The sequence below is a fragment of the Mauremys reevesii genome, linkage group 7 (genome assembly GCF_016161935.1).
Source record: "Mauremys reevesii isolate NIE-2019 linkage group 7, ASM1616193v1, whole genome shotgun sequence".
Lineage (NCBI taxonomy): Eukaryota > Metazoa > Chordata > Testudines > Geoemydidae > Mauremys > Mauremys reevesii.
In genome coordinates, this window is record NC_052629.1 from 3,531,353 (window position 1) to 3,559,226 (window position 27,874).

The 27,874-nt window shown below is 65.4% G+C and overlaps 1 protein-coding gene across 3 annotated transcripts in view; it reads right to left on the reverse strand.

The window, feature by feature from the left end:
• Positions 1–471: 471 nt before the first annotated feature.
• LZTS2 (leucine zipper tumor suppressor 2) overlaps positions 472–27,874 on the reverse strand; it is a 35,077-nt gene continuing 7,674 nt past the window's right edge. The window contains exons 2-6 of one of the 3 annotated variants that reach the window (XM_039482136.1): positions 22,541–22,611; positions 6,532–6,984; positions 5,630–6,220; positions 3,787–4,056; positions 472–2,357 (exon numbers count right to left, since the gene is read on the reverse strand). In XM_039482136.1, the coding sequence (XP_039338070.1) occupies positions 1,692–2,357; positions 3,787–4,056; positions 5,630–6,220; positions 6,532–6,945 (1,941 nt within the window). In that variant the 5' untranslated portion in view covers positions 6,946–6,984; positions 22,541–22,611 and the 3' untranslated portion in view covers positions 472–1,691. Of the gene's footprint in view, positions 2,358–3,786; positions 4,057–5,629; positions 6,221–6,531; positions 6,985–13,895; positions 14,008–22,540; positions 22,612–27,874 lie in introns of those variants that run through there. The other 2 variants (XM_039482134.1, XM_039482137.1) reach the window with 2 other exon arrangements.

Genomic DNA, 27,874 nt, shown 5'->3' on the forward strand with positions numbered 1-27,874 from the left:
TTGCTCCAGCAGCCCCCAAGGCCCCATGTGCCACAGTCCAGCTGGCACCTTGCAGCCCGCAGGCCAGGGCAGCTCCCAGCCACAGCCCCACAATCCTTCTCTGAGCTGGGGGGCGAGAGAGAGGCTAAAGGCCCGAGCTGGGGGGCCTGGGAGAGGCTAAAGGCCCTACTACTGCTGCCAGGGGCTGCTGGGGGACCCTTCCACTCCCCCGGCACAGCCTGGCTTGGGGGGCGCATTACTTCTAGCAGGCTGCTTGTGCAATGACCCCCCCCCATGCCCCACCCCCCAGGGAGCGCTCCACTAGCCGGCTCCCACTGTAGGTTGTTAACCTGTGTGGGGCACCCCATGCACTTTACAGGTACCCGGGCTCAGCCAGCCCCTGGCATCCCACAGCAGAGGGTGAGGGGCAGCAGGGCCATGGCCCGTGGGTGGTGCTCACACCCCCCCCCCCCCCAGAGACACACACGTCTCTTAAAAACAGAGGGGTGGGTTTTATTAGCACTTTCCTCTCAGTTTGTACAAGAAATTTACACAGCCCGAGAACCAGACAAGGTCAGAAATAAAGTAAAACACCCCGACCCCACGCTGGCTGGCGCTGCCCGGGGAAGGGGGGGATGGGTAACGAGGGGATGGACACAGCCCACATGTCCCTTTGGTCTGGTGCCAACCCTGCCCTTCGTGCCAGGGCAGCCAGGCCCCACGGGGTGGGGGGCTGTTTTTAAATCATTTGATCTAATCCTGTATTGTAGGGCTCCCCCCTCCCCCAGGCACACGCACCCCCTCAGGGGGGTGCACCGACCTCCCGGCCGAGGGATGGGGAGCAGAATCACGCAGCTAATGAACTGCTCCTGCACCCAGGGACCCCAGAGCCCTTTCTGTAGGGCCTACAAAAATGGAGTCCATTTGCATGGCACAGAAAGGAAACCCTGCAAAGCCGGGTGTTCAGCTCACAGAGGGGCAGCCTGCCCGGGCGGGATCCCCCAGAGCCGAGGGCTGGGCGCAGGGAACACCGAGCTGTGGGCAGAGGATGCCAGGCACGGGGATGGCACACAGAGAGCAGAGCAGCCCTGCTCGCTCCTTGCTGGGTAGCCCCTGCCAGGTGAGTCCAGGCGCAAGGCGCGTCCCCCACTCGGCTTCTGCCCTGTGCCCTGCCCACTGATACAGCCTCTGCAGGGAGCAGGCCCACAAAAGGAGGAAACGTGGAGATCCCAAGCCCTGGGCTGGACCCTGCACTGACTGGGCAAATCGCCAGCCTGCAAGCCCGGGGGGGGCAGCCCTGGGGCAGGGCGCTGCTCTCACAGCTGGCACCGCAGACCACCCTGGGGGAGCGCCCCCGACAGCAGGCTGGCTCAGCCAGCGAGCCTGGCAGCCACAGAGGGACCTGCTCTCCCCAGCACAGGGGGGCCTCTCTCCCCCGGCCCAGTCCCATTCCCACAGCTCGATGGAGGCTCTGGGGCAGGGGTGACAGGGCCCATACGGCAGAGGGCTGATCCTGGCACCCCCCCCAGCCGGCTACAAGCAGGTGCCGCTAATCCCCTCCCAAGCGCTAAAGGGATCAGCTGTTAATCGGCTCTTCCCACGCTCAGGCTACAGCAGCCAGAGGCCCAGCTCCCCTTCCCCCATGAACCAGCCATGGGCCCCTCTGCCAGCTGCCCCCATCTGGCTCGGGGGGCAGCGGGCACTGCCCCGGCTCAGATCTCGGTGGCGGTGATCTCTTCAAAGCAGATCTCGGCCCCGTGCAGGCCGCACTCGTCCAGCCGGTGGCCCTGCAGCTCCAGGCTGAGCCGGTGCAGGTGGTGCTCCAGCTCCCGGTTGCGCCGGTACATCTGGATGTAGTTGTGCTGCAGCTGCTTCTGGTAGCCAATCACCTGGTCCTTCTCGCCCTGCCAGGTGAGCCGCTCGGCCTCGAAGGCGGCCCGCTGCTCCTGGCCGCGCCGGCGCTCCTGGAGCAGCTCAGCCCGCAGGCCCTGCAGCGTCTCGGCCGCCTGCCGCTGGGCCTTGGCCTCGTCGCTGGCCCACAGCAGGCTGGGCTCGGGCGGCTCCGGGCAGCGGGGCTGGCGCCGCGCCCCCCGCAGCCCCGCCACCTCCTGCTCCAGCCGGCCCAGCTTCTCCCGCAGCAGCTCGGCCTCGCTCTTGCGGCGCTGCAGCTCGTTCTCGCACACCTCCAGCTCCAGCGCCCGGGTGCGCGCCGCCTCCTGCAGCCCCAGCGCCTGCTCCTCGCCCGCCTGCCGCTCCGCCCGCGCCTCCCGCAGCTGGGCCCGGAGCAGCAGCATCTCGGTGCCCCGCTGCGCCAGCTCCGCCTGCGACTCCTTCAGCTGCTGCTTCAGCAGGGAGATCTCGCCCGACTTCTGGCACACCTGGGGGGGGGGGGGGGCGGGGTTAGACCCCCGAGCCATTGGGCAGCCTCCTGACGCTCCCACCCATCCAGCCACCCGTGGGGCTGCCTGAGCCAGGCCCCGCCCCTTCCCCCCCATGGGGTGGCCCCCCGAACTCCGCCCCCACCTCCCCATCACCAATGGGGCTGCTAGAGCCAGGCCCCGCCCCTTCCCCCCATAGGGTGGCCCCCCAAACTCCACCCCCACCTCCCCATCACCACTGGGGCTGCTAGAGCCAGGCCCCGCCCCTTCCCCCCATAGGGTGGCCCCCCAGAACTCCGCCCCCACCTCCCCATCACCAATGGGGCTGCTAGAGCCAGGCCCTGGCCCTTCCCCCATGGGGTGGCCCCTGAACTCCACCCCCCCCTCCCCCCCACCAATGGGGCTGCCAGAGCCAGGCCCCGCCCCTTCCCCCCATAGGGTGGCCCCCCAGAACTCCGCCCCCACCTCCCCATCACCAATGGGGCTGCTAGAGCCAGGCCCTGGCCCTTCGCCCCATGGGGTGCCCCCAAACTCCACCCCCACCTCCCCCTCACCAATGGGGCTGCCAGAGCCAGGCCCCGCCCCTTCCCCCCATAGGGTGGCTCCCAGAACCAGGATCCTGCCCCTAAGCTACGCTCGTTAATGGCACGTGGCCTAAGCAAGCCCTCCCGCCCCACCGCCCTCCAAGACGGCAACCCCCAGAACCGGAGTTGCCTTAGGGGGCAGCCTGGCTTTTGGAACCAGCACCAGACGGGGCAGCCGCTGAACCCGAAGCCCCCCCCCGCCCCCGCGACAGCCTTCCCAGGCGGGGGAGGCGAGTAGGTCTCTCCCCCTCCACCGGGGAGGGGGACCATGAGGCAGCCTTCGGAACCAAGCCCCACCGGACCAGCCCCACTCCACCCCGACGGGCGAGGCCGAGCCGCAGAACCAGAGCACGACCCAGAGCAGCCAGGCACCTGCTTGGAGAGCCCTCGAGTCTGAGCTCCCCGGGGCGGGGTCCCAGCCGGATGCCAACAGGTCTGGCCTGGGCGCCTCCCTTTACACTGGCCTGGCCCCTGCCATGCCTGGAGGGTCCCCCAGCCCTGAGGTCTCTCCTAGGGCAGATCTCACAGTCAGAGACAATCATTCAAACCTGCCGGGGTGGAGAATCCGGCACAGCCCTGGGGGAATGGCTCCGACGGTGAACTCCCCTCCCCGTGCAAACATCCGCCTTGGCTGGCTAGCATCACCTGCCAGCCGTCGAAGGGTGTCACGCCCCGACGGGCCACTATCGGGTACCTGTTCCCCAGGTGGGGGTTTCGAGACCGAGATCGAGTCCCCCCTCGACCTTCTCTTGGCGGAGCCCCGCAAGTCTCACCATCAGGGCTCCAAGGGCCCCGGCCAGCTGTGATTGGAGCCAGGGGCCCCATCCCACCTGGTCCCGGCTCACCTCCCACTTGGTCTCCTCCAGCCGCGGCCCCAGCTCCGTCTGCTCACGCTCGAAGGAGGCGCACCTCTTCTCCAGCAGCTCGCGCTCCTGCAGCAGCTGGGCAAAGTCCTCCTGCAGCTTCTTCTTCTCCTGCTGCAGCTGGAAGATCTGCAGCTGCAGCACCTGCTGCGTGCGCTGGGCCTTCTGCGCCGCCTGCTTGACCTGGGAGGCGTAGCCCTGCCGCAGCTCCTCCATCTCCTGCTCACAGCGCTTCTGCTTCTCCTCGTACACCTGGGGCGGGGGAGGAGCGTCACCCGGGGGGCCCCGCGTGGCCACAGCCTCCAAGTTCTGCCCCGCAGACCCAGCGCAGCTCATGGGCTGCACCTGATCGCAACCGTCCTCCGCTAACACTGCACCCACTACAACTCCCAGCATGCATTGCATTGCCCAGGCCTGAGCACATGTGGCGATGCAGTTCACATAGACTACAGCTCCCATCATGCATTGCACCACACAGGCCTGAGCACATGTGGAGATGCAGTTCACATAGACTACAGCTCCCATCATGCATTGCGTCACACAGGCCTGAGCACATGTGGAGATGCAGTTCACATAGACTACAGCTCCCATCATGCATTGCGTCACACAGGCCTGAGCACATGTGGAGCTGCAGTTCACATAGACTACAACTCCCATCATGCATTGCGTCACACAGGCCTGAGCACATGTGGTTCAGGAGACTACAGCTCCCAGCATACATTGCACCACCAAGGCCTGAGGGCATGTAGAGATGGCGCATCAAGACTACAGCTCCCATCATGCATTGCATCGCCCAGGCCTGAGCATATGTGGAGATGTGATTCAGAGACTACAGCTCCCATCAAGCATTGTGTCGCCCAGGCCTGAGCGCATGTAGAGACATAGCTCATCAAAACTACAATTTCCAGCATGCATTGCATCTCCTGGGCCGGTGCACATGCAAAAGTGCGATTCACAGAGACTACAGCTCCCAGCATGCATTGCAGTGCCCAGACCTGAGTGAATGTGGAGGTGCAGCTCCCCGAGACTACAGCTCCCAGCATGCATTGCATCTCCCAGGCCTGATCACATGCAGAGACATGGCCCACCAAGTCTACAGCTCCCAACATGCATTGCATCCCCAGGGCCTGAGCACATGTGGAGATGTGGCTCACCAAGACTACAGCTCCCAGCATGCATTGCAGTGCCATGGCTACGCCGCAGGAGGTTGCGCTGGGCATGCTGGGTGTTGTAGGCTTCACGGGCTGCCTGTTCACACTGAGACCATGGGGCCCCACGGACAACCCTGAGACCTGCACCGTGCCTGCCTTTGCCCCCCGAGGAGCCCACACTCAGCACTGGCATTCTCAGGCCAGGCCTGCGGTGCCCCTGCCCACCTGCACCCCGGTGCGGCCGGGAAGCCAGCACAGCTCTGCCGAGGTTACAGCAGCTCCAGCAGGGGGAGCTCCAGAGCGGGGAAAGCATTTACTGCCTGCACCCCTAGGGGGCGCTCACAGCGACTGCCACCTGCCCCTCCCCCAGTTCAGCCCTTCAAACACCAACCCCCCTCCCCCGGTTATTGGGCACCTCTCCCCAAGCCCCTCATGCACCCCATCCCCACCTCCGCTCCCTCCCCATGTCCCCTTCTCTCTGCTCCCCCAACTGGCCCGTCCATCCTTCCCAATCGCCCCCACATGCACCGGCCTGCCCCCCAGAAAACACCTCCTAGTGTCCAATTGCCACCCACATGCCCAGCCCCCCGCAGACACACCCAGCGCCTCCGGCTGCCCACGGCGGCAGGACTCGGAGTCGCCGGGCTCTCCCGCCGGCCCACCGAGCCGGGTACCTGGCAGATGGCCACCTCGTTCTCGTCTAGGCTCTGGCGCAGGTGCTGCAGCTCCGCCTCCCGCTCCCGCAGCTTCTCCTCCAGCTCGCGGACGAGCAGAGCCTCGTCGCCCTCGACGGGCGAGCGGGCGCAGGAGCTGCCGTCGGAGGAGGGGGGGCCCCGCCCGCTGAGGGACCCCGTGCTCTTGCTGGAGGAGGAACGCCCGCTGTCCGAGTTGGAGGGGCCAGCCAGGCCCCGGGAGCCCCGCTCCGGGTACCCGCCGTGACTGTCCAGGCTGAGGTGGCCCATGGAGATGCTGCCCGGCTCCGGCGGCTGGCTGCAGCCCGTGCTGTAGGTGGGCAGGCTGGAGAGGGAATTGCGCCCCGAGTCCGACAGGGTGCCCGAGTGGGCGCTGTGACGGCAGCTCAGGGAGTGGTGCTTCTCGGCGCTGGCCGCGGCGGTGCCACCTAGCAGGTGGGCAAGGCTGGCCTGGCTCTCGGGGACCGCCGACGCCCCGGGCCGCGGCACCATGGAGCCCGGCAGCGAGGAGTTCCTGCCCTTGGGCACGACCGGCTTGAAAGCCGTCGGGCGGATCAGGGTCTTCTCGACGTTCTGAAAGGCACAGAGAAGAGACCGTGGGGCTACCTGCTGGCACCACCAATACCAAGTAAGGAGGGGAAAGCACCGTGGTGCGTCAGGGTGGAAGCCCACGGCCGGGGGAAAGGAAGTAACTAGCCCTCCCCGCCCCATGGACGATTGAACAGGTCAGGTGTATCGCTGGGGAGAGGGGCCATTTCTCCAGAGCCTTGGTGACTGCTGGAGGCGGGACGCCCAACCCAGATGCCCCAACGGCCTGGCCCAGAAGGGGAAGGGGATGAACTCAGCCCAGCCACATGTGCCCCCCTCTCCACCCCCATCTTCACCTTCTCCAGCTGCCCGGAGACGGGGACCAGCCTCGGGGGCGGCCCCTGGATGTTGCTGCTCCGAGCCCGATCATCCCGCGGCTCCTCGGCGTCGCTGCAGGGGCTGACGGGGGACACGGCCTCAGCCCAGAAGTCCTCGCTGGCGTAGGCGCCGCCCCCGGGCGCTGGGCCGGAGCAGGGCTTGGCGGGGGGCAGCCCCTGGAGGGGGGCAGCCTGGAGCAGCCCGTCCTGCTGGCGGAAGGGGCCGGGCGCGGCCTTGCACGGCCGCTCGTGGCAGGGGCGGCCGGAGATGAGGCTGCTAACGCTGCCCATGGCGCCGCGGGCAGAGGCGGGCGAGCGGGCGCCGGCGCGGAGCTGGGTGGCCGCCTCAGAAGCAGGCTCGATGGAGACGGGCCGGGTCTGCACTATGGCCATGGTGTGAGGGGCTCAGACGGGGGGGACCACGCAGGCAGCCTGCAGGGAGAGAGGGAAACCAGCACTGAGCCCCTCTGGGATGGAGACCGTGGGCATCGCTGCCCCCCTCACCCACCGCCCTCACACAGGGGCACCGCTCCCCACCCACCTGCAGGGGCACCGCTGCCCCCCTCACCCACCGCCCTCACACAGGGGCACCGCTCCCCACCCACCTGCAGGGGCACTGTCCCCCCCCCACCCACCGCCCTCCTGCAGGGGCACCGCTCCCCACCCCCATATCGCCCACTTGCCAGGGACTCCACCCCACCATCTGCCTGGGGGGGTCACTGTTCCCATCCCCCTACCTGTGGGGACACCACCACTGGCACTTACTCCCCACCCCCAATATCGCCAGCCCCCCACTGCCCAACTGCCAGGGAAACTGCCCACCCACTGCCCCATCACTGGAAGAGCTGGGGGGAAGCCCAGGATGGGCTCACAGCGGGCTGCGGGTCGGGAGTGAGGGGCACCGGCAGAGTTGGGGGATGGGGGGGCCAGGGCTGGGCTAGCAGGGGGCTGCGGGTCGGGAGTGAGGGGCACCGGCAGAGCTGGGGGGGGCCAGGGCTGGGCTTGCCGGGGGCTGCGGGTCCGGAGTGAGGGGCACCGGCAGAGCTGGGGGATGGGGGGGCCAGGGCTGGGCTAGCAGGGGGCTGCGGGTCGGGAGTGAGGGGCACCAGCAGAGCTGAGCGAAACGGGGTTACACTGAGAAAGGGGAAACGCAACAGACTCTCCCAGAGAAGCTCCCGGGTGGGGGGATCCCCCAGGGAAAGGGGGGCAGGGGCCTTTGCTCGGGTATCTAGTCCTGGTGGCAAACAATCCAGCCCTGACCGGGGGGGCGGGGGATGGGCTAGATGGGGGGGGGCGCCTCCTGGGACCAATTTTGGCCTGGCCTGGCTGATCTAACAGGCAAGGACCATGGCAGCTCCCCCGTCCCCCCTCGGGGCCCCCCAGGGCAGGCCCGGCCCCGCCGAGCCGCTCTCTGTGACGCGCGGAGCGGAGCTGACGTGGGGCATCGCAGGTGGGTGCCCCCGAACCCCTCTCTCTGCCCTGGGCTCGCCAAGCGCCGGCGCCAGGAGAGAGTCGGGACGCGCTTGGCACAACTTCCTCCCGCTCCAGCCGGGTCCCCACCAGCCGCGGTGCCACGTGTGCCTGCTGGGTGGGGGGAGCTCCTCCCTGTGCCCCCGAGGCGACCGCTCCACCCCAGCACCCTGCCCCCCCGCCTCTGCATAGCCCCGTCCTGCACTGCTCCCCCGCCCCGCCTCCCACCAGCTCTCTGCAGAGCTCAGGCTCTGCCCCACGCCCCAGGGGCACAAACCAGCCTCCCTGCCTGGCCAATTGAGGCGGCCCCCGCCGCTGCCTGCTCTCCCCACCCTGCCAGCCATGGGTCAGGGTCCCCCCATGCTGGGACTGGCTCCCTGCACCAGCGCCGGGTCTGAGGCCTGGACACATCCAGAGCAGAGCCCGACTCCTCCTCGCCCAGCCCAGCCCCCGGGCACGGAGCAGCTCTTTAAACCAGCCCCACGCCCTCCCCCACTGCCACGGGCGTTTGCACGGAAGCCGGATCTTCGGCCCTGGCCCGGCTCCTGCTGCCGCATTCCCCCTCTGATGTCAGGGTCCTCCTGTTCCCGGCATAACCAGCATCGCCCGGCAACCGGCCCGGGCCGGGCGCGGATTAGGGAGCAAGAATCCAGCCGCAGCCAGTCAACTCGGAGGAGACAAAAGAGCCGGTTTTCCTGGAAATGCCCCTGGCAGAGCCACGCCTGAACCAACAGCCCAGAAACTGGGGGGCGCCCGGATCCCAACTCACGGCTGGGCCGAACCGAGCGCCCCAGAACCTCCGCTCGCAGGCCCAGCCCGAGACCGGCCCCGGGGGAGGACAGTCTCAGCAGGAAGGGTTTTCATCGGCGGGGGGGGGGGAGTTAAGGGAACCCGTGAGCTGATCCCCCCCACAGCCAAGCGCACAGGGGGCAGCAGCTGCTCGTGAATCTCTTCAGTCACATTTATAACGCCCCCTCCCCGCCCCATTCTGTGTGTCAAAGCCCCAGGGAGGGCGAGGAGACAGGACACCGTCGCCCAGGGACCACGTGGGGCAGGACGCGCCCCGGAGTCCAGCCGGCCATTTACAAATCAGCGAGCTGGGACTCAGGAGACTTTGGGTCAAGTCCCGTCTCTGCCACTGACTCATCATGTGACCTCGGGTGAGTCACTGAATCATTCTGTGCCTCAGTTTCCCCACCTGCAAAATGGGATCACCACTCCCTCCCTCGCAACGGGGCTGTGTGGGTGGGAGGGTAAATCCAGGCCCTACAAGGAGCTAGACAGACGAAAAGGCCAATCAGGAAACAACAAGGCCAGAGAAATGAGTTTGAGGAATCCCTGGAGACCAGCCAGTGGCCCAGCTGGGCAGGGCCTGTCCCTTTAAGAGCCATTCCTGTCTCCCCAAGCACTAGGGCCCATGAGGAACACACAGAGTTAACCAGGGATGATCATGGACCCAGAGCACCCCCCGCCCCCCCCACTCCTATAGCAGGTGCTGGCTCAGCAGGGAAGCAAGGGATTGAGACAGATGCCAAGTGCTGGACAAGGGTCCCCCTCCTCCCCCCCAGCTCTGCGAGTACCCCCCAATCCCAACCCTCTGCCCCCCGCTGCCTCCAGCTGCACCTGCCTGTCCTTCCCCCCTGCAGGGCCTGCGCTCTGCCGTAACCCCCACACACACACTGACCGGCCATGCCGTCGAATGGTCCCCGCCATGCCCCACGAGGGGGCCCCACGATGCCGCTTGGTAGAGTTAGGGAGCACCCCAGCCCTGCCAGGAGACCCAGGGGTGCTGCACCCAGAGCCAATGCCTTGGGGCCCTGCCCACTGGCATTATTCAATTCGGGTCACTGTACCGGCAGGACGCAGCCATCCCAGGCAGGGAGGGGCTAGTGGTCTGAGCACATGGCTTAGGACCCTCCCACGCTCTGTGCCTCAGTTTCCCACCTGTAAAAGGGGCTGCCAGGCCCAGCGCTGGGAGACTGAACACTGCCCCCACCCCATCAGCCCGGGCCGGTCAGTCCCTGCGCTGGGCTCCCCACCCGTCCCCCAGGAGACAATCCCCCAGGCTCACAACCCCCGCACCCCGGCCTGCATCTCCCATGCCCCCCCCGGCCCCTATCAAACTCACCCCAGCCCAGCGTGCTTTGCTCCCGGCTGCGTTTGTCTGGCAGTTGGGGTCTCCTGCATTAGCTCCGGGCCAACGGCTCCCCTGACCCCCAGCCCAGCCAGGGTCCCCTCCAGCAAGGGAGGGGGATGGGTGAGACCTCCCCTCCCCCACCCGTCTCATCTCCCTCCAGGGCAGGGGAGGCATCGGCTGAAGCTATCAAGGTAGAAGCCCATCGGCCTGGAACAGACTCAGTGACGCTGACACGACGCGAGCAGCTGGGCCCGTTCCCATTTCACGGGCCTGTGGAGCAGAGCCAGAGACGCCTGCCAAGAGACAACCCCCAGCTGCCCCGGCTGGCGTGGGAGCCTGTGTCACCTCTCGCCCCCAGCTCTGCCGGTGCCCCTCACTCCCGACCCGCAGCCCCCTGATGGCCCAGCACTGAGCTCCCCTCCACCCTCCAGATCTGCCGGTGTCCCTCACTCCCGACCCGCAGCCCCCTGATGGCCCAGCACGGGGGTCCCCTCCCCTGAGCTCTGCCAGTGCCCCTCACTCCCGACCCGCAGCCCCCTGCTAGCCCAGCCCTGGGGTCCCACCCCCAGCTCTGCCGGTGCCCCTCACTCCCGACCCGCAGCCCCCTGGGCCTCTCTTGCGCAGAGGTGTCCATGGTGCCTGCCAGGTGGTCGCTGGGAAGGGCACAGTCGGCAGGTGAGTTACTAGCAGAGACCCACCGAGCTCATTGCACGTGTGAGCTTGCCGGGGTCTGGGGCCAGGCTGCTGAGGGGCCGAGTGCAGAGCGGCCCGCTGGGTTCTCTGCTCTGCGGGCCGGGCCGGGATCCGGCCCAGAGCTTCCCAAGCCAGGCTCCGAACCATGCAGACACCCCGGGCCCTGAGCCTCCCCCAGGAGCACGTGGGCTGGTGGGAGGCTGAATCCAGCCACGGAGCAGCCTGGCCCCCCCACCCCCAGCCCACGTGCCCCTCCCCTGCGCGGCCTATTTCCCCAGGCTGGGAGGACAAAGCCCAGTGCAGCTCGGCTGCTGCGTCTCTGCACGAGGAGTCCCCGGGGGTCCACGTGGGGGGGGGGGGGGCTAGTCAGGCCAGGCTCCTCAGGAACCTCTCCCCTAGCGTCCCCTCTCCTACCCCGCGGGGGTCAAGGCCTGTGAAGAAAGTCACAAGGGCGCTGAGCCCAAGCACGGCGGGGGTGAGGGGGGGGAGACGGGGGGAGGGTCTCCCCAATGTGCCCAGCCCCTCGGTCCCCAACATATCCGACCCCCAACCACTGCCCGTCTGCACCAAGGGAACCCTGCAGAGCTGCCCTCCCATGGGGCCCATCAGTGGGGAGAGGGGCCTGGCACCAGTGCTCCAGTCACTGCCCCCCACACACACCGTGGGCACCCTGCTCTGCAGGGCAGGCGGACAGTCCGGCCCGGCCCGGCCAGCTGCCCAGGGGATGGCCCAGGAACCATGTCCCCAACCAGCCAGACCTACCGGTGCCCATCACAGGGCCCCCCACAGCCCAGCCAGACCTACCGGTGCCCATCACAGGGCCCCCCACAGCCCAGCCAGACCTACCGGTGCCCATCACAGGGCCCCCCACAGCCCAGCCAGACCTACCGGGCCCCCCACAGCCCAGCCAGACCTACCGGTGCCGACTTCACCCCCCCCAGCCTGACTCCCCGACATCAGTAACGGGAGCTGGGGGGTCTGGCCCAGCCCCACCTCCCAAACTCAGCCTCTCCCGCGCTGCCCCCTTGCCAGGGCTTTGCTCAGCCTGGGGCTCTGCGGCCCAGCTGACAGGCTCCTCCCGTGCTCCGCGGCCACCCCGGGCTCAGGCCCTGCCCATCGCTGGGGTCGGCCCCCGGCCCAGCCCGATCCCAGCACCTGGAGCCTCTCCCGGGTCTCCCCCAGCTCCCAGGCCCCTGCTCCACTTGGAGCCGCCCGGCCCAGTGCAGCCCTCGGGTGCCGAGCGGCCCAGGCTGGGCAGGCCGGGGGTGGACAGCGAGAGACTATGGGCCCTTCCCTCTGGGGCCAGGGGTGACCCGTCGGCTCCACCCCCACCAGCACCCTCCCCCTGCAGGCGTGGGGGGCTCCGCGGCCGGCCGGCCCCGGGGGGCCCAGAGGAGCCTCTGGCACGGAGCCCCCACTTGCCGCTCGGTGCCGGCAGCTTTCCCAGGCCTGGCACGTGGCGCGATTCCAGGCTGCGTCAGGGGAACCACACGGGCGGCTCCGGGGGGCTGCGCTGTGCCAGGGGGATGCCCCAGCCCCACTGGGAGCCTCGCAGAGCATGGCTGGCCGCAGCCCCCAGGACAGAGACAGGCACACGGGCCTGCCCCCAGGCTGGGCTCCCCACGGCCACCTGGCACCAACTCCACAGATAAACAGCATCTAACAGCACACTGCCAGCCCGGGCATCCCGGGGCAATCCGGTGCCCCCACGGCGCACGGACCAGCCCCGCGCCTCAGCCCCGCACCCACGGCGCACGGACCAGCCTCGCGCCCCACCGCGCACGGACCAGCCCCGCGCCTCCAGCCCCCCGCGCCCCCCACCGCGCACGGACCAGCCTCGCACCTCCAGCCCCGCGCCCCCACGGCGCACGGACCAGCCTCGCACCTCCAGCCCCGCGCCCCACGCGCCACGGACCAGCCCAGCGCATCCGGTATTAAGGCGGCACTCCCGCAGCCCCGCCCCCCCGCACGGGGCCCCGCGCGGGTGCAATGGGGCAGCCGGCCCCGGGGGAGGGGGAAAAGCGGGCTGAGGCCGCGGGGGGGGGGGGGCTTGGGACAGGAGGAGGAGGGAAGATGACGCCGGGGGCTTGGGGCAGGAGGGCAAAGGACATGGGGACTGGGGGCAGGAGGGGGAGCAGAGAAGACGGGGGCAGGAGGGGACAGAGTTCGCGGGGGCTGGGGCAGGAGGGGAGCAGAGTTCGCGGGGGCTGGGGGCAGGAGGAGCAGAGAAGGCGGGGGCAGGCGCGGGGGCAGAGTTCGCGGGGGCTTGGGGCAGGAGGGGAGCAGAGTTCGGGGGCTGGGGGCAGGAGGAGCAGAGTTCGCGGGGCTGGGGGCAGGAGGGAGCAGAGAAGGCGGGGGCAGGCGCGGGGGCAGAGTTCGCGGGGGCTTGGGGCAGGAGGGGAGCAGAGAAGGCGGGGACAGGCGGGAGGGTAGAGTTCGCGGGGGCTGGGGGCAGGAGGAGCAGAGAAGGCGGGGGCAGGCGCGGGGGCAGAGTTCGTGGGGGCTTGGGGCAGGAGGGGAGCAGAGAAGGCGGGGGCAGGCGCGGGGACAGAGGATGCGGGGGCTGGGGGCAGGTAAGGCAGGGGGCAGGCAGGGGCAGAGTTCGCGGGGAGCTTGGGGCAGGAGGGGAGCAGAGAAGACAGGGGGCAGGAGGGGGCAGAGGACGCGGGGGCTGGGGGCAGGAGGGGAGCAGAGAAGGCGGGGGCAGGCGCAGGGGCAGAGTTCGCGGGGAGCTTGGGGCAGGAGGGGAGCAGAGAAGGCGGGGCAGGAGGGGCAGAGGATGCAGGGGGCCGGGGCAGGCAAGGCGGGGGCAGGCGGGGGCAGAGTTCATGGGGGAGCTTGGGGCAGGAGGGAGCAGAGAAGACGGGGGCAGGAGGGGGCAGAGGACGCGGGGGCTGGGGGCAGGAGGGGAGCAGAGAAGACGGGGGCAGGCGCGGGGGGGGCAGAGTTCGCGGGGGGGGCAGGGCCTGGCTCCCGGCCCCTTGGCGCTCAGGCCGCCCCACCTGCTGCTCCCCGCGCCGGGATCGGTCCCCCCCGCACCCACCTTCGCCGGCCGCCTCCATGTCGCGACGCCGGGCGGCCCCGCGGCCCCGCCCGCTCGGCTCCCCTGGCTCGGCCCGGCCCGTCCGCCGGCTGGAATCGGCCCCGCCCCCAGCGCGGCCCGGCCCCGCCCCAGACCAGACCAGACCAGCCCCAGCCCCGCTCGGCCACGCCCCCGTCCTGTTAGGCACCGCCCCCTACCCGGACTGGCCCCTCCCCCAGCCCCGCTCGGCCACGCCCCCTGCACCCCACACCACGCTGCCCTACCCCCACTGCCCCATGAACGCCACTGCGGCCCCCCCACGGCCCCGCACCCTCCCTGGCTCTTCCTGCTCCCCCACAGGGAGCAACACCCTCTAGCAGGCAGGGCAGGCCTATTGTCCCCATGGTACAGATAGGGAAACTGAGGCACGGAGAGGCTAAGCGACTTGCCCAAGGACACGCACAAAGCACCTCACACACCTGGAACTCCACTGGGAGCCTCCCCATCCCTAGCCCACTGCCATACCCTCTGGCTGAGACTGACCACACTCGTGTCACCCCACGGGGTGCTGCCCTGCATCAGAGGGGAAACCCCAGCGCCTGTCACACAGCACCCCTCTCACAGCAGGCGCCTGGAGCGCACAGCACGGGTTTGAGGGAAAGGGGGAGTCACTGCAACCAGGAACACCCAGCGCCAGGCAAGACGGGTGCTGTCAGGCACCCATGGGCTGAGCCTGCACCCTAGGGGAGGAGAGGCACCGTAGCCTAGAAGTTAGAGTTATGGGATGGGACGTCAGGGTTTTATTTGTGCCTGTCACAAGACCCACCTAGAGCTGGATTTTTCGGGGTGCTGAGCACCTCCCTCCTAGCTGGAATCAGTGGGAGCTACAGGTGCCAGTCAGGCACCCAGAAATCAGAGGCACTACTGCCATTTTTGGCCTTAGACTCTTTGTGCTTTTGGTCTCTATCTGTGCGCTAGGAGCAAAGGGCCCAGCACCCCCTGGGGAACGCAGTCTGAGCCTGGGGCCTCGTGGCAGGGTCGTGTCGGAGGAGGCAGTCGCTGGAATCTCATTCCCCAGGAAATCTGAATAGTTCCATGGCTGATCGTGGGCTGCTGGGTGGGAAGTCCGAGGAAAATCCCTGTACAGGTTTGTGAGTTACTAGAGATTGTGCACCACTTCGATGTAAGGTGGAGCAGAGACTGTCTTTTTGATCTGTGTCTGTACAGCCCCTAGCGCACTGGGACCCGACCCGAGCAGCTACGCACTGTGATAATACACACAGTACATGATAAGGACAAGCAAGAGAGACGCTTAGACAATGGCTGTGCGGTTTAAGACGGACTTTTCTCCCCAGGAGCTTGAAAACAGCTGGGAAACCCCCCAAGGCTGGACGTGTGAACAACCCAGCTACCACCACCCTAAAACCACTAGGGAAGAGATTGAATTTTGCTGTTGAAAATGGAAACGTCACAAGATGAAGGAGGAGGAAGCCAGGCTAAACAGCGATATCGACTTCCTGAGCAAAAGCAAGAAACAAAACATCATGCCCAGAGGACTCGCCAGTTACCACCCTCTGATCACTACGCACAACTCCAGATACGGCGAACAGCTCTGCAGACAGACTTCAGAGACACTGGGAACCATCTCCTGCACCCCACGTGCTCCAGAAGGGACCATCTCAAAGCAGAAATCATCCCTTGCAGGCAGCCCCTGACTGGAACTATCTGCACTCTTCAAAGGACTGAACCAACCTGATACCATCCTCACGTGCGGAGAGCCAGAAGAATTCTTCCGCCACCTCCAAGAATTCCTTCGCCTCCCTGCCCACAGTCATCAGCCAACTGGACGCTCCCAGCAGGCGAAACCACACACTGGATCGTTACCTCAATTGCTTCAGGGGGAAAAAACCTCCACTGTGAAATCCGTAACAAACATCACGGCCCCCGCTACGGCCTGGGCTACGTTGCAAAGGTAGACGGACATCAGCAGCCTTGCCTGGATCTGGTTACCTGTGTCAACCCTCAATGTCCTCCAGCAGCTGTCCCACAATGCCGGACACTGACCGCTCTGGTCACAGTTGGGAACTCCACTGCTCAGGGGTCACAGGGACCCCCTCCCTTCTTTAAAACCCCACACATATTTTAAATCCCTTTTCCTGATTGCCCAGCGCGCTCTCCACTGTGTGCAACTGCCCAGCTGGCCAGGCCGGCTCCACACTCCAGTCACACTCTGGCACGGAGCAGACAGGAGATACTGGAGATCAGAAGGCCAGGGAGGCCAATACTCGACCCACAGCAGAGCCACCGACCTGCCGCTTTTACAAAGAGCTGCATGTCATACTTGGTGGAGACCTCATCATATCCCACAGAGCATCGGAGATACCTCCAATGAGAACAGCGAGGACGAAAATAGGTGACATGAGCCCAGGGGATCCAGCTATGACACGAGCCAGGACCTCTGAGACTCCACCACAATCCAGTCAGCCCTGGCAGCCAAGCAGGTGTGAGCCCGATAAGGGGAAGGAACCATGGGCAAGTGTGCAAATGTATTTCCCATCACATGTATTGAGTCGCACTAGAAGAGGCAGTGCTACAACAAAAAGAGGTAGAGTTATCCGCTTTTCGTTCCCCTATACAGTTAAATGGGGGTGGAGGAGCAGTTTGTTTATATACACAGGGATGTCCTTTTAATCCTCCTGAGAGATCTTGAGGAAACTTTCAGGGAGGTTCTCTGCAATCCTCTCCCAAAGGTTTCTAGGGATGGCAGTTTTATTTCTTCCTCCACGGTAGGACACTTTCCCATGCCAACCGGTGATAACTTCAGCAGGCACCATTGCAGTAAACAAGTTAACGGCATACAGGCCTGGACAGCTCCAGGTCTCCAGCAGCAGAGGTGCTCTCTGTGCCCTCGTTCCCCTGGAGTGATATATCGGCTAAAATCACCATCACCTGTGGAAAACAAGGCCAGTATCCAGTGCCATTGCTTGACACTCTTCACGACTTGCAAGACGTGAAATTCCCCCCTCATTCCCCTCGCCTCTGGTGGACCATACTCACCATGGCCAGTACTGCGAGTGGTGCCATGCACAAGCCCTCTGAAGCAGAAGCGTCAATAAGCAGGTCTTGTTTAAAACTTAAGGGGAGTAAGAGAAAGCAGTTCTGAACCCTAACTTTCACTTTCCCTTGTGACTATAGTGACAATGGTACCTCTGGGTGTTTTATCTATAGCTGCTGCCGTTGCAGCCTTGAGTGGTTCCTTCTCCACACCCATGGAACACCTGAGCCAGATGATGAGAAGAAAGAAGAGGACTTGAGGTGACACATTAAGTGAGATCCTACAAGCCGGTGCTGCACCAGAGCATGAACAAAGAGCAGGAGGGTGAATATTGCAGACAGCCTGGGGAAGGAATTAGTGGACAGAAGAAAGGCCCAGGAGTCCCAGCAGGACAAGGAGAGGGAAATGCACCAGGACACAACGGGGCTTCTCCGCCAGCAAACGCAGATGCTTCAGACTCTTGGGATCTCCAGATTCAACAATCCTGGGCTCGACTCCTATTGCAGTCCCTACACCCCTCTCCCCCCTCAGCATTCCATATGGCCTCAGGGCCCACACACCTACCCCTACCAACCTACACCAGGAGAAAGCACAGACAGCCACAGCTTGACCTACACTGATCTGTGACAGCCATGGGTGCTGTATGTGTAGATTAAATGGACATGAATGTTCTTTCCCCATTTCCTTACTTCATTACTTTTTTATGTATTTGTTTGTAAATTGCACCAGATTTTTCTTTGCCCTGGTTTTGTTACCCAAAATTCTATTGTTTGGAAAATAATTCTTCTTTATTCGTTCCCAGCCTATGCTGCAAAGAGCAATGAAAGCACCCACTTCAGTACTTGTTACTGTGCAGTGTGACAACTCAGAGTATTAGTGACAGTAATAATCATAAATGTACAGCAAGAACAACAAAATTATGTGATGCATCAACAGTGTTATATTCATACATGTACACCAAGCACCACACAATTCTTAACACGCCCCAAAACATCAGCCCCAGGTAGAGCAGAGTCCATCACAATGTATTACTGTGACTCACTGTTAAAGTGCTCTTGCAAAGCCTCCCTGAACTTACGTCTGACTGTTCCAACTCAGCCGATAGCCACTCTCCCCTTCCCTTTCCCCCAGGGGTAGAGTGTTCAGTCCTTTGAAGAGTGCAGATAGTTTCCCCCTTTGCTTCACAGATATTATGCAGGACACAGCAAGCAGCTATAACCATTGGGATTTTTTTCCCACTGCGATCCAATCTTGTGAGTATACAACGCCAGCGTCCCTTCAATCTACCAAAAGCACATTCAGCTGCTGGGAGCTGAATCTTTCCTCGATGCTGTTGAGGTGGCCAGTATGCAGTTCCATGAGCCAGGGGAGAAAGGGATTGGCTGCGTCCCCCAGGACCATTATTGGCAGTTCAACATCGCCAATGGTGATCCGCCGGTCGGGACGGAAGGTCTCGGCTTGTAGCATTCTGAACAGTCCTGTGTTCTTAAAGATGCAAGTGTCATGCACCCTCCCTGATCAGCCAAGGTTCGTGTCAGTGAAGCATCCCTGGTGATCCACCAGTGCCTGCACAACCATGGAAAAGTAGCCCTTTCTGTTGACATACTCTGTGCAAGGTGGACTAGTTCTAAAATAGGCATGTGAATGCCATCTATTGCTCCACAGCAGTGCAGGAACCCCATTGCTGCAAATCCATCCACTATGTCCGACACGTTGCTGAGACTCTCAGTCTGGCATAACAGGTGGTGATTAATGGCCCCATGTGCTTGCATGACAATGGCCCCCATAGTGGATTTTCCAACTTCAAAACGATTCCCACTGACCGGTAGCAATCCAACGTTGTAAGTTTCCACAGTACGATTGCCCCTTGCTTCTCCACTGTCAGTACAGCTCTCATTCTCATGCCCCTGTGCTGGAGGGCTGAAGCGAACTTGGGACACAGATCCAGGAACGTGGCCTCCCACTGCCAAAAGTTCTGTGGCCACCGTTCATCATCCCAAGCCTACATTACGGTGCAATCCCGGTCAGTGCTCATTTCTCCGGCCTAGAAGTGGTGGCCCACCGTGTGCTGCTGATCTGTGAATGCCGTCAGAAACCTTGAATAGGTTCTCAGTCTGTCCCCCAGCAATCTGTCCTCTAAGCAATCATGTTCCGCGCTGATTCGGTTCTTCTTGCGGCTCTGCAAATACCAGAGGATTGTGTGTCCTGTGCTTGCAATGCCCATGACAATAATGCAGAGCTGTGCAGGTTCCATGCTTCTGTCACAAGCCCACATCAAAGGGACCTTCTACGTGCTCCCCAAGATACACAAACAAGGGAACCCAGTGGACCCATCGTATCTGGTCGCAGCACTCTGACTGAAGGAGTATCAGGACTCACGGAAACCAGCCTCAAACCACTCACCGCACAAAGGGCCAGCTTCCTCCAGGACAGCTGACGTCCTCCAGAAACTTCGCACCATTAACAACCGCCCTCAGAACCCATCCTCACCACCATGGGTGTCACCTCTCTATACTCCAACATCCCTCACCAGATGGCATCGCCGCCTGCCTCAAGTATCTGAAAGATAACGCACGACGCTCAGAAATCCACCCGAAACACAATGCCAAACCCATCCTCAGCCACAGCAGCTTCACGGGAAAGCAAAGGGAGCATGAAGGAGACACACCCACTCGAGCACGCTGCACACGGAGACGCTTCCATGCCCTGGCTGGGGGGAAGCCCTCACCCTTTGTGTCTGGAAACGTGCCAAGCTTGACACAGGCGAGGAGGTCCCCACTGGCGCCAAAGGGGCGAGCCGGCTTTGGGTCAGGAGCAATGTCTTTTATTGGCTCCACAGCTGGTGGTGGAGGGGACACGCTTTCGAGCGCCACAGAGCCCTTCTTCAGGTCTGGGGAAGGTCACCCGAGAGCGCAGAGCTCCCCCACCCCAACAGCTCTCCTGGGACAGAGGAAACTGACCAGCATGAGGGCTGAACTCGTTAAAGCCCAGGAGAGGGATCTAGACCCAGCCCCACTGAAATCAGCGAAACTGGGGTCTCTTGTCGACGTTCCACCTCGATTTAAAGCCAAACCCGGGCAGCTCCACTGACAAGGCCAGACTCCTCCTCGGCTTCGAAAACGGCTGAGCGAGGCACAAAGAGAAAAGTTGTTCTTTCTCCAGTCGCTCTATTTATTCCGTAGAGTCATAACAGCCAAGAGGCGCCTCCCCCGGCATTCCCTGCCCACACACTGCAAAACGATCGACGGAGCCAAGAGCAGCTCCCAGCGCGGGAGAATCCGAGAAACCAGGCAGCCCCAAACCCTCCAAATTCCCCATTTTCCTCTCCCCGCCCCAACCACTCGCTTCTCCAACGCTCTCCTCCACCGAGGCACCTTGCTGCGCACGCGGCAGATTCGCAAATTTGGACTATTTCAGGCAGGAGGGAGCTGGCTGGGGTGTCTGAGCAAAGCCGCCCTCTCCTGGATGGAATCGGAACTGATCCAGTGTGTCATAGGCCCTGTACTGCTGACACCTCAGGGGGATTCTCCTTTAGCTCGAATGGATCAGCAGGATGCCAGCTCTATCCCTGGTCGTGATGCCCAGCACAGGGAGATTATAATGTTATTCCTGCTGCCCTTCGCCTGCCTCCCAGAGCCCTACCCCCTGCATGGCAAGGGACCCTCCCAGGACTCAGCAGTTCTCCAGAGCCCAGACCCTGGACAACAGTCCCAGACCAACGGCCTGGCCAGACGGGCCCCCTTCAGCCGGTAGGTAGCTGTGGCCTGCAGGAGCCCAGGGCTGGGCTAGCAGGGGCTGCAGGTCAGGAGTGAGGAGCACTAGCTCTCTTTTGCTTTGATCAGGTGTGTGTGCAGCACCCCAGCCCCCGCACTGGGGCTCAGGGGGGTAGTGACCTGTGCCTCCTGCCCCCAGGAGATGCCCCATGACCCAGCTGCCCCGACACACAGCAGAGGGGAGAAGGGAGCAGCCCTGACAGCTTGGCCAGCTCCCACCCGGCCGGCCCCACTCACAGGCAGGGCTGGGGACCCGGCTCACCCCCCTCCAGTCACAGCCCCTTCCCTGAGAGCCGCCAGGCCTGGCCAGGGAGCCCAAGGGTGCAGGAGAGGAGTGGGGGTGTTAATGGGGTGGGACGACCAGTGGGGGCAGTGGTGGGTCAATGGGGGATGGATGCTCCGGTGCAGGAGTGAAGGGGGGGCGTAGGCTGGGACTGGGGGGGGATTTCACAAACGCCCCCCCTCCCGACGCCTGAACACATTCCTAACTGGGCACACGCATCCCCCACCCCATAGCCCACGCCAGGAGCCCGGCGTGTGACATGCGCCAGCTGAGGGGTCAGACCACCCCCCCCCCACACACACACACACTCGGCTGCCTGCTCTCACGCCGCACGGCGGCTGCGGAGGTGCCCGCAGCCAGGGCTGCAGCTGGCACGGGCCTGGCAGCACAGAGCCCGGCGCCCCGCTGCCACCTCCAATCAATCCACCCACGCGCAGGGAGAGGAGTGACACTGGCCAGAGGCACATGGGACATGCAGGGCCCCCAGCCCCTCCCCACCAGGGCCCCACCCCCACCACCCCACCTGCATCCCCAGTGCCCCCACCAGGGCCCCCAGCCCCACCCCACCAGCACCCTCAGTGCCCCCTGCCAGGGCCCCAGCCCACACCACCCCACCTGCACCCTCAGTGCCCCCTGCCAGGGCCCTCAGTGACCCCCCCGCCAGGGCCCCAGCCCCACCACCCCACCTGCACCCTCAGTGCCCCCTGCCAGGGCCCCAGCCCCACCACCCCACCTGCATCCCCAGTGCCCCCACCAGGGCCCCAACCCCACCACCCCACCTGCATCCCTCAGTGCCCCCCACCAGGGCCCCAGGGACCCCATCACCCCACCAGCACCCCCAGTACCCCTCACCAGGGACCCCAGAGACCTCCCATCAGGGCTCCAAGCCCCTGCCAGCATCCCCAATACCCCCCTGCCAGAGTCCCCAGCCCCCACCACCCTGCCCGCACCCGCAAACCCCCCCCACCCAGCCAGTACCCCACCACCAGGTCCTCTGCGCCCCACCCTGGCAGCACCCTCAGTGACCCCTGCCAGGGCCCCAGTGTCCCCACCAGGACCCCCAGCCCCAACCACCCCACCAGCACCCTCAGTGCCCCCTGCCAGCACCCCCAAACCCCCGCCACCCTGCCAGTACCCCAGTGCCTCCCACCAGGGACCCCACCGTCTCCCCTCCCTGTGCCCCTGGGATTCCCAGTCAGCCCCAGGGCTGCACATGGCGCTGCGGCACCATCCAGCAGGGGGCAGCGCTGCTCATCCACCCCCACCCACAGAATTCCTCCCGCCAGCGTTAACCCCGCGTGGGCCGGGCCCAGACGCCCTGGGAGCCACATGGGAACCGGGCACCGGGAGGGGGAGGGTGGATGGCCCTGTCCATCCCACAGAGCCTGGCCGAGAGGCGGGGGAACCTCAGGGGAACCGGGTCAGGGGATCGCTGGGGCTGGGGCCAACGGCTGCTCTGCAGTGGGACAGCCTGGGGCCAGGCTGCAGCCCCAGACCCGTGGGACACCCCCACCCCCACAGCCGAGGGTCCCAGGGGGCTGCAGCCCCGACTCACCAACAGCGCTGGCTGCCCATCCGCCCCGGCCAGCTCAGATCCAGGTCACCCCAGCGCAGCTCAACGGCCTCCTGCAAGGGGGGAGGGCAGAAGATCACCCAGGGAGGGGGCAACCCAGGGATCCCGAGCCCAGCACACGGCAGGGGGGTGAAGGTGGGGGGTCTGGGGATCCCCCTTGTCCATCAGCCCACCCACGAGATCAGCTCACCCTGGTCACTGCGCTGCTCAGGGCAGGGAGCTTCGTCCAGGGGGGAACTGGGAGCTCATGAGAGACCCCTCACCCTGCTGCCCCCCAGCCCTGGGCTGCCCCCCAGCTCTGCCGGTGCCCCTCACTCCCGACCCGCAGCCCCATGACTCACCCTGTCATGCCCAGCTCAGGTGGGGCCAGAGCCGCTGCTCTTCCTCCTGCCCCCCGTGGCAGAGCTCCCCTGGCACACCTGGCACCCAACCAGGGGGCATTAGGTCCTGGAGGGGCTGCTCCCTAAACAGCCCCCTCTAGCCCCACCCCAGCTATCCCTGGGCCTTGCCACCAAGCTGCCAGACAGAGGCAGCCACGGCTGGGTCCAGTGACCACCAGCCCGTGAGGACCAGGGCTGAGACCTGTCACACTCGCTGCACTCGGGAAGAATTAGCTTGAGCCAAGGCAGCAGGTTAGGTTCAATCCCCAGTTCTGCCACACTCCTTGTGACCCTGCCCTACATGTGCCTCAGTTTCCCCTCTGTAGAACAGGGATTCAGTCAGGGCATGCTGGGAGAACTGCCCCGGGCACAGAGATGGAGGCTCCAGCGACCTCTCCGCTGCTTGCAACGGCTCCCCCCCAAGAGCCAGCCTCAAACACTCCCCTGGTGCAGCCCCACCCCAGGGCCACGGGCGAGAGGCCTGCAGCACGCAGGGCCCCGCACACGCTCTATTCACACCCCGACACCCCCGCTCCCACAGCCCAACGGCCCTGGCACCCCCAGCACCTCGGCACTCCGCCAGTCGGCCCAATGCAGAGCTGGAGGGTTCCTCTCCTCCAGCCAAACGCTCGCCCCTGCCCTGGGCACACACCCCCAGAAGCCCCACCGCACTACAATGGGGGGGGGGCAGGAAGGGCCATGAGGATGGGGGGAGACTGGCCCTGGAGGTGACCACTCGCCCAGCCAGCCCAGAACCTTGTTCTACCCAGCACAGACCTGGGTGCAAATCCTGGGTAGGATCACAAGGGACAAGGAGCTGCATTGGGGGGAGTGAGGTGTCAGAGCCCAGGGCTGGGCTAGCAGGGGGCTGCGGGTCAGGAGTGAGGGGCACCGGCAGAGCTGTGGGGGGCAGGGCTGGGCTAGCAGGGGGCTGCGGGTCAGGAGTGAGGGGCACCGGCAGAGCTGTGGGGGGCAGGGCTGGGCTAGCAGGGGCTGCAGGTTGGGAGTGAGGGGCCCCAGCAGAGCTGTGCAGGGGGAGCCCAGGGCTGGGCTAGCAGGGGGCTGCAGGTCGGGAGTGAGGGGCACCAGCAGAGCTGTCGGGGGGAGGGCAGCCCAGGGCTGGGCTAGCAGGGGGCTGTGGGTCAGGAGGGGCCCCAGCAGAGCTGTGGGGAGAGGAGCCCAGCCCCCACCACCCTACCCTATTTCACCAGTTCACTGGCCCTGACATTGGCTCCCGACCCGCGTGGGAGCGACGGGGGCTCCTGGCCACACTCTGGCTCCGGGAGGGGGGGATCTACCCACCGTGCCAAGCCCCCGCCCCCCCATCACGTGCCCAGGGAGCGCTGCTCAGGCAGCCGTGGGCCTGGGCCTTCATTTGCTCTTTGCTTCTTTACCCGGCAGCCCCGAGCCCGGGGCGGCACCTCGCTGGCGCCGGCTGACAAACCCGCGCTGCGTCCTACAGGCTCTGCGCCGTTCCGGCCCGAGCAAACCTCCCGACACACCTCATCAAACCCCGACTGGCCTGGCGTTTCCCCGGCCTCTTTCTGCCCCAAAGACCCCTTTGCAAGTGACTACGGCACCCGCCACTGGAATGCAGCCACCTCTGGAGCGGAGCACAGCAGCTGTTTAACAGCCCACCGCAATGTTGCTTAACAGAGCGGGAGAGGACGCAAAGTCCCTGCCCCGGGCATTTGGTACTGGGCAGGGGGAGCTCAGAGCTGCCATGGGAACAGGGCCACCCAGGCTCACACCCTTGGAGGGAAGAGCACCTCCTGCTGAATCACACTCACAGGGCACGCAGCACTGAGCGCCCGCATTTCCAGCCCATTTCTGGGACAGTTCGGCGGCTCCCCTTGCTCCATGCACACAGGGCTCAGCAGCCCCATCGCCACACAAGCACTAACCTCCCCATCCTCCCAACCCCCTCCAGGCTACAGATGGGGAAACTGAGGCACAGAGCTGGGCGGTGCCCCAGAGGGAGGCAATGGCAGAAGCGGATTGGAATCCTGAGGGCCCCCAGACAGCTCTGGGGCAGGGGTTCCCCCATTGTGCCTTTCCACCCCGATCCCCAGCTTGAGACAACAACTCCAGTGTCCCCAGCCAGCCGCAAGGGGGTCACTGAATGTCCTGCCGGCCAGTGCTCCCAGCTGTGCCATGCCAAGGAAACCACCTCAGGCTGGCCCCACACAGCCACCGCGCCCCATGCCCACCCCGCCGGGCACCTGGGCACCAGCTGACGGATCCGTTTGGAGCAGCGCCCGCTGGAGGGGGGCAGGGGGCTAGGGGCAGGCCAGGATTCTGGGGTACCCGTGGGAAGCACGTTCCTCTCACTGGCAGCTGGGGATTAGCCGTGGGGCGAGCCCTGGTGGCAGGCGGGTTAGGAGGAGGAGGAAGGAAGGAGGAGGAAGAAGCAGAGCGTCTCACAGGAGCCCCAGCCCAGTTGTGCCCGGTCAGTCGCCAGCCGCACTCATTAGAACGGGGTCCCCGTCTCCCCACCTGCCACACGCCGAGCCTGAGGCCTGCCCACGTGGAGCGGGGGATCGGGCCCGAGGAGACCGTTGCTCCCCCAGTTCAGCCGGTCGCTGTGACCCGTGGGTGCAGGGACCCTGCCCAGGACAGACGCCCGCTCCCTCCGCCGCCCCGGCCAGGCTGCCAGGACCCACCGCGCGCGTTTGTTTCCCGAGATTACGTGGGTTGAATGGCCGCTGAGGCCAGGCGCCGGGGGAGGAAGCCCTGGGACAAAGGGCTGCTAGTTTCTCCCAGGCCGGTCGCTGTCCCCGCCCACCCCCATTTTCCACCCCACCCAGGAGCTCCTCAAGCAAAACCTTCAGCAACCAAGGCCCCAGGCTGGGGGAGGGGCTGCAAGTGCCAGCAGCCCCCACCCAGGCAGGGCAGGGCGTGGGCAGCGCGTGGAGGGGGGACCCCAGGCCCCAGCTGTTCGGCTGGCGGCGCTCCCCCCCCCCCGGTTGGCATTGGGCGAATACCTCATGGGTTGCCCGGGCCACGGTGGCACCACGCCCCAGGGAAATGCTGCCTGGCACAAGAGGCAGGGTGAGTGCCAGCTTCCCCTCCGGGCAGGGCACCGGGCAGGGCTGACATGGCAGAGCTGCGGTGAAGGGCAGCGTGGCCTCAACATGCTGGGACCCTGCTCTGAGCCTCGGTTTCCCCATCTGTAAATTGGGGCGCAGGCTAATCCCCCCAGAGAGGGGTAATGGTGATCTGCATTGACAGAGGGCTGCGAAGGGGTCACGAGCCCAGAGCCTGCAGGGCAGAGATGAGGTCTCATAACCCTACGTCCTCGCCGAACGGCCCCTTATCAGCCAAGCTCAGAGCAGTTTCCAGATGAGGTCGGGACGGTGATCTGCATTTTACAGCTGGGGAAACCGAGGCACGGAGCAGTGCCGCGACTTGCCCAAGGTCACGCAGCAGGGCCAGGAACAGAACCCAGTTTCCCGAGTCCTGAGCCAGTGTCCCGACCCACGGGACCCTTCTGCCCCCCAAACATCCCCCCCACCCCAGCGGCCAGGCCTGCAGTGGGTTGGGAGGACTCAGCAGAGAGCTGGCCCCTCGGGACCGGATGCAATTCCTCCACATCCCGGCCTGCAGGTGAGGACTGGAGGCTGCCGGGTGGCACAGGGACCCCGCGGCTGCTGGGCAGCCACTCGTGGCATTTCAGAGGGGCACCAGCAGAGGGGGCAGCACAGGCGGCAAAAGCAGGAGCCACCTGGCACAGATGCCGCAGGCCGCTCCCCGCGGGGGAAGGTAGCGTCCCGCCATTCCCGTGCCAAGGGAGTGGGCACAGGGCTGTGCCCGGCCCCCCACAATCAGCCTTCCAAGCCGCTCAGCTGGCGTGTGGCTGGCTTCTCCGCCGGAGCGCCCCGTGCCCGCGGGTGCTGCTCTGCCCTCGGCCGAAGGCGCCTGGGCCCTGCCAGAGCGAGGACGGCAGAGGCAGGCCCGAGGCAGAGAAAGGTGCTTTGCCGGCGCTCCTGTACCTGGTAGCCGAGGATGGGCAAGCAGCCCATCCAGTTCCTGCCGCGGGTGGAGCCCCGGAGCCCACACGCTTGCTCAGCTGGTCTGGCACTAAAATAGCTGCCGGGCGTGGAGAAAAACAAACTTTCCTTAAAGGGGCAGGCAGCAGGGAACTGCCCAGGCCGGCCGGGGACACGGGCAGCCTCCGGGTTGGTCTGGCAGCAGGGCATCGCCCAGGCTGGCTGGGGGCATGGCCTGGCCCTGTGCAATCAACAGCATGGGCCTGGGAGACCAGCTCTGCCGCCGGCCTGCTGGGGGGCTGCTCCCCTCTCTCGGGTCCCAGGCCCGGCTCTCGGACGGACCAAGGGACAGAATGACCCCGCTGCGCAGCCCGCCGCACAGGGACCCGCAGGGAAGGGCCTCGGGTGCCAGGAGCCGGTGGGTCCCCTGCGCCCGTCTCCCAGCAGCTCCCCAGGCGGCGGATCCCCCTCCCTGGCAGCAGGGCCCCGGGGTGGGGCTGGAGGGTGGGGGGAAGGGCCCCCCCAGGGTTCTAGACACGCAGCGGGTTGCGCACGGGAACCGTCCCCGGTCAGGGCTGGGACGCTGCGGCTCTGCCCTTGCCACAGCCAGGGGGGACCCAGCCTCAGCACCCAGTCCCAGCCCCCTGCGGAGCCAGGGTGCCCTGAGTGCAGCCCCTCGGGGACTGGTCCTGCCCCTCACCCCACAGTTGGGGGGGCACAGCCAGGGCAGTTCTGCTGGGCGGGGGGAGAGGCAGGATTTGATTCCAAACCCCGTCTCACGGGCCCCTGGGGTTCCCCTCCAGCACCTCAGTCACTGGCTGGGCACTCGCCAGGCCCCAGGCCCAGCACCCGGCGGGCCAGAAACACACCCAGAAATGAGACAAGCCGCCAGTCACCCCAGGGTCCCACCAAGTCACCCAACGCCAGCAGAAAACCCCCAGCCCCCC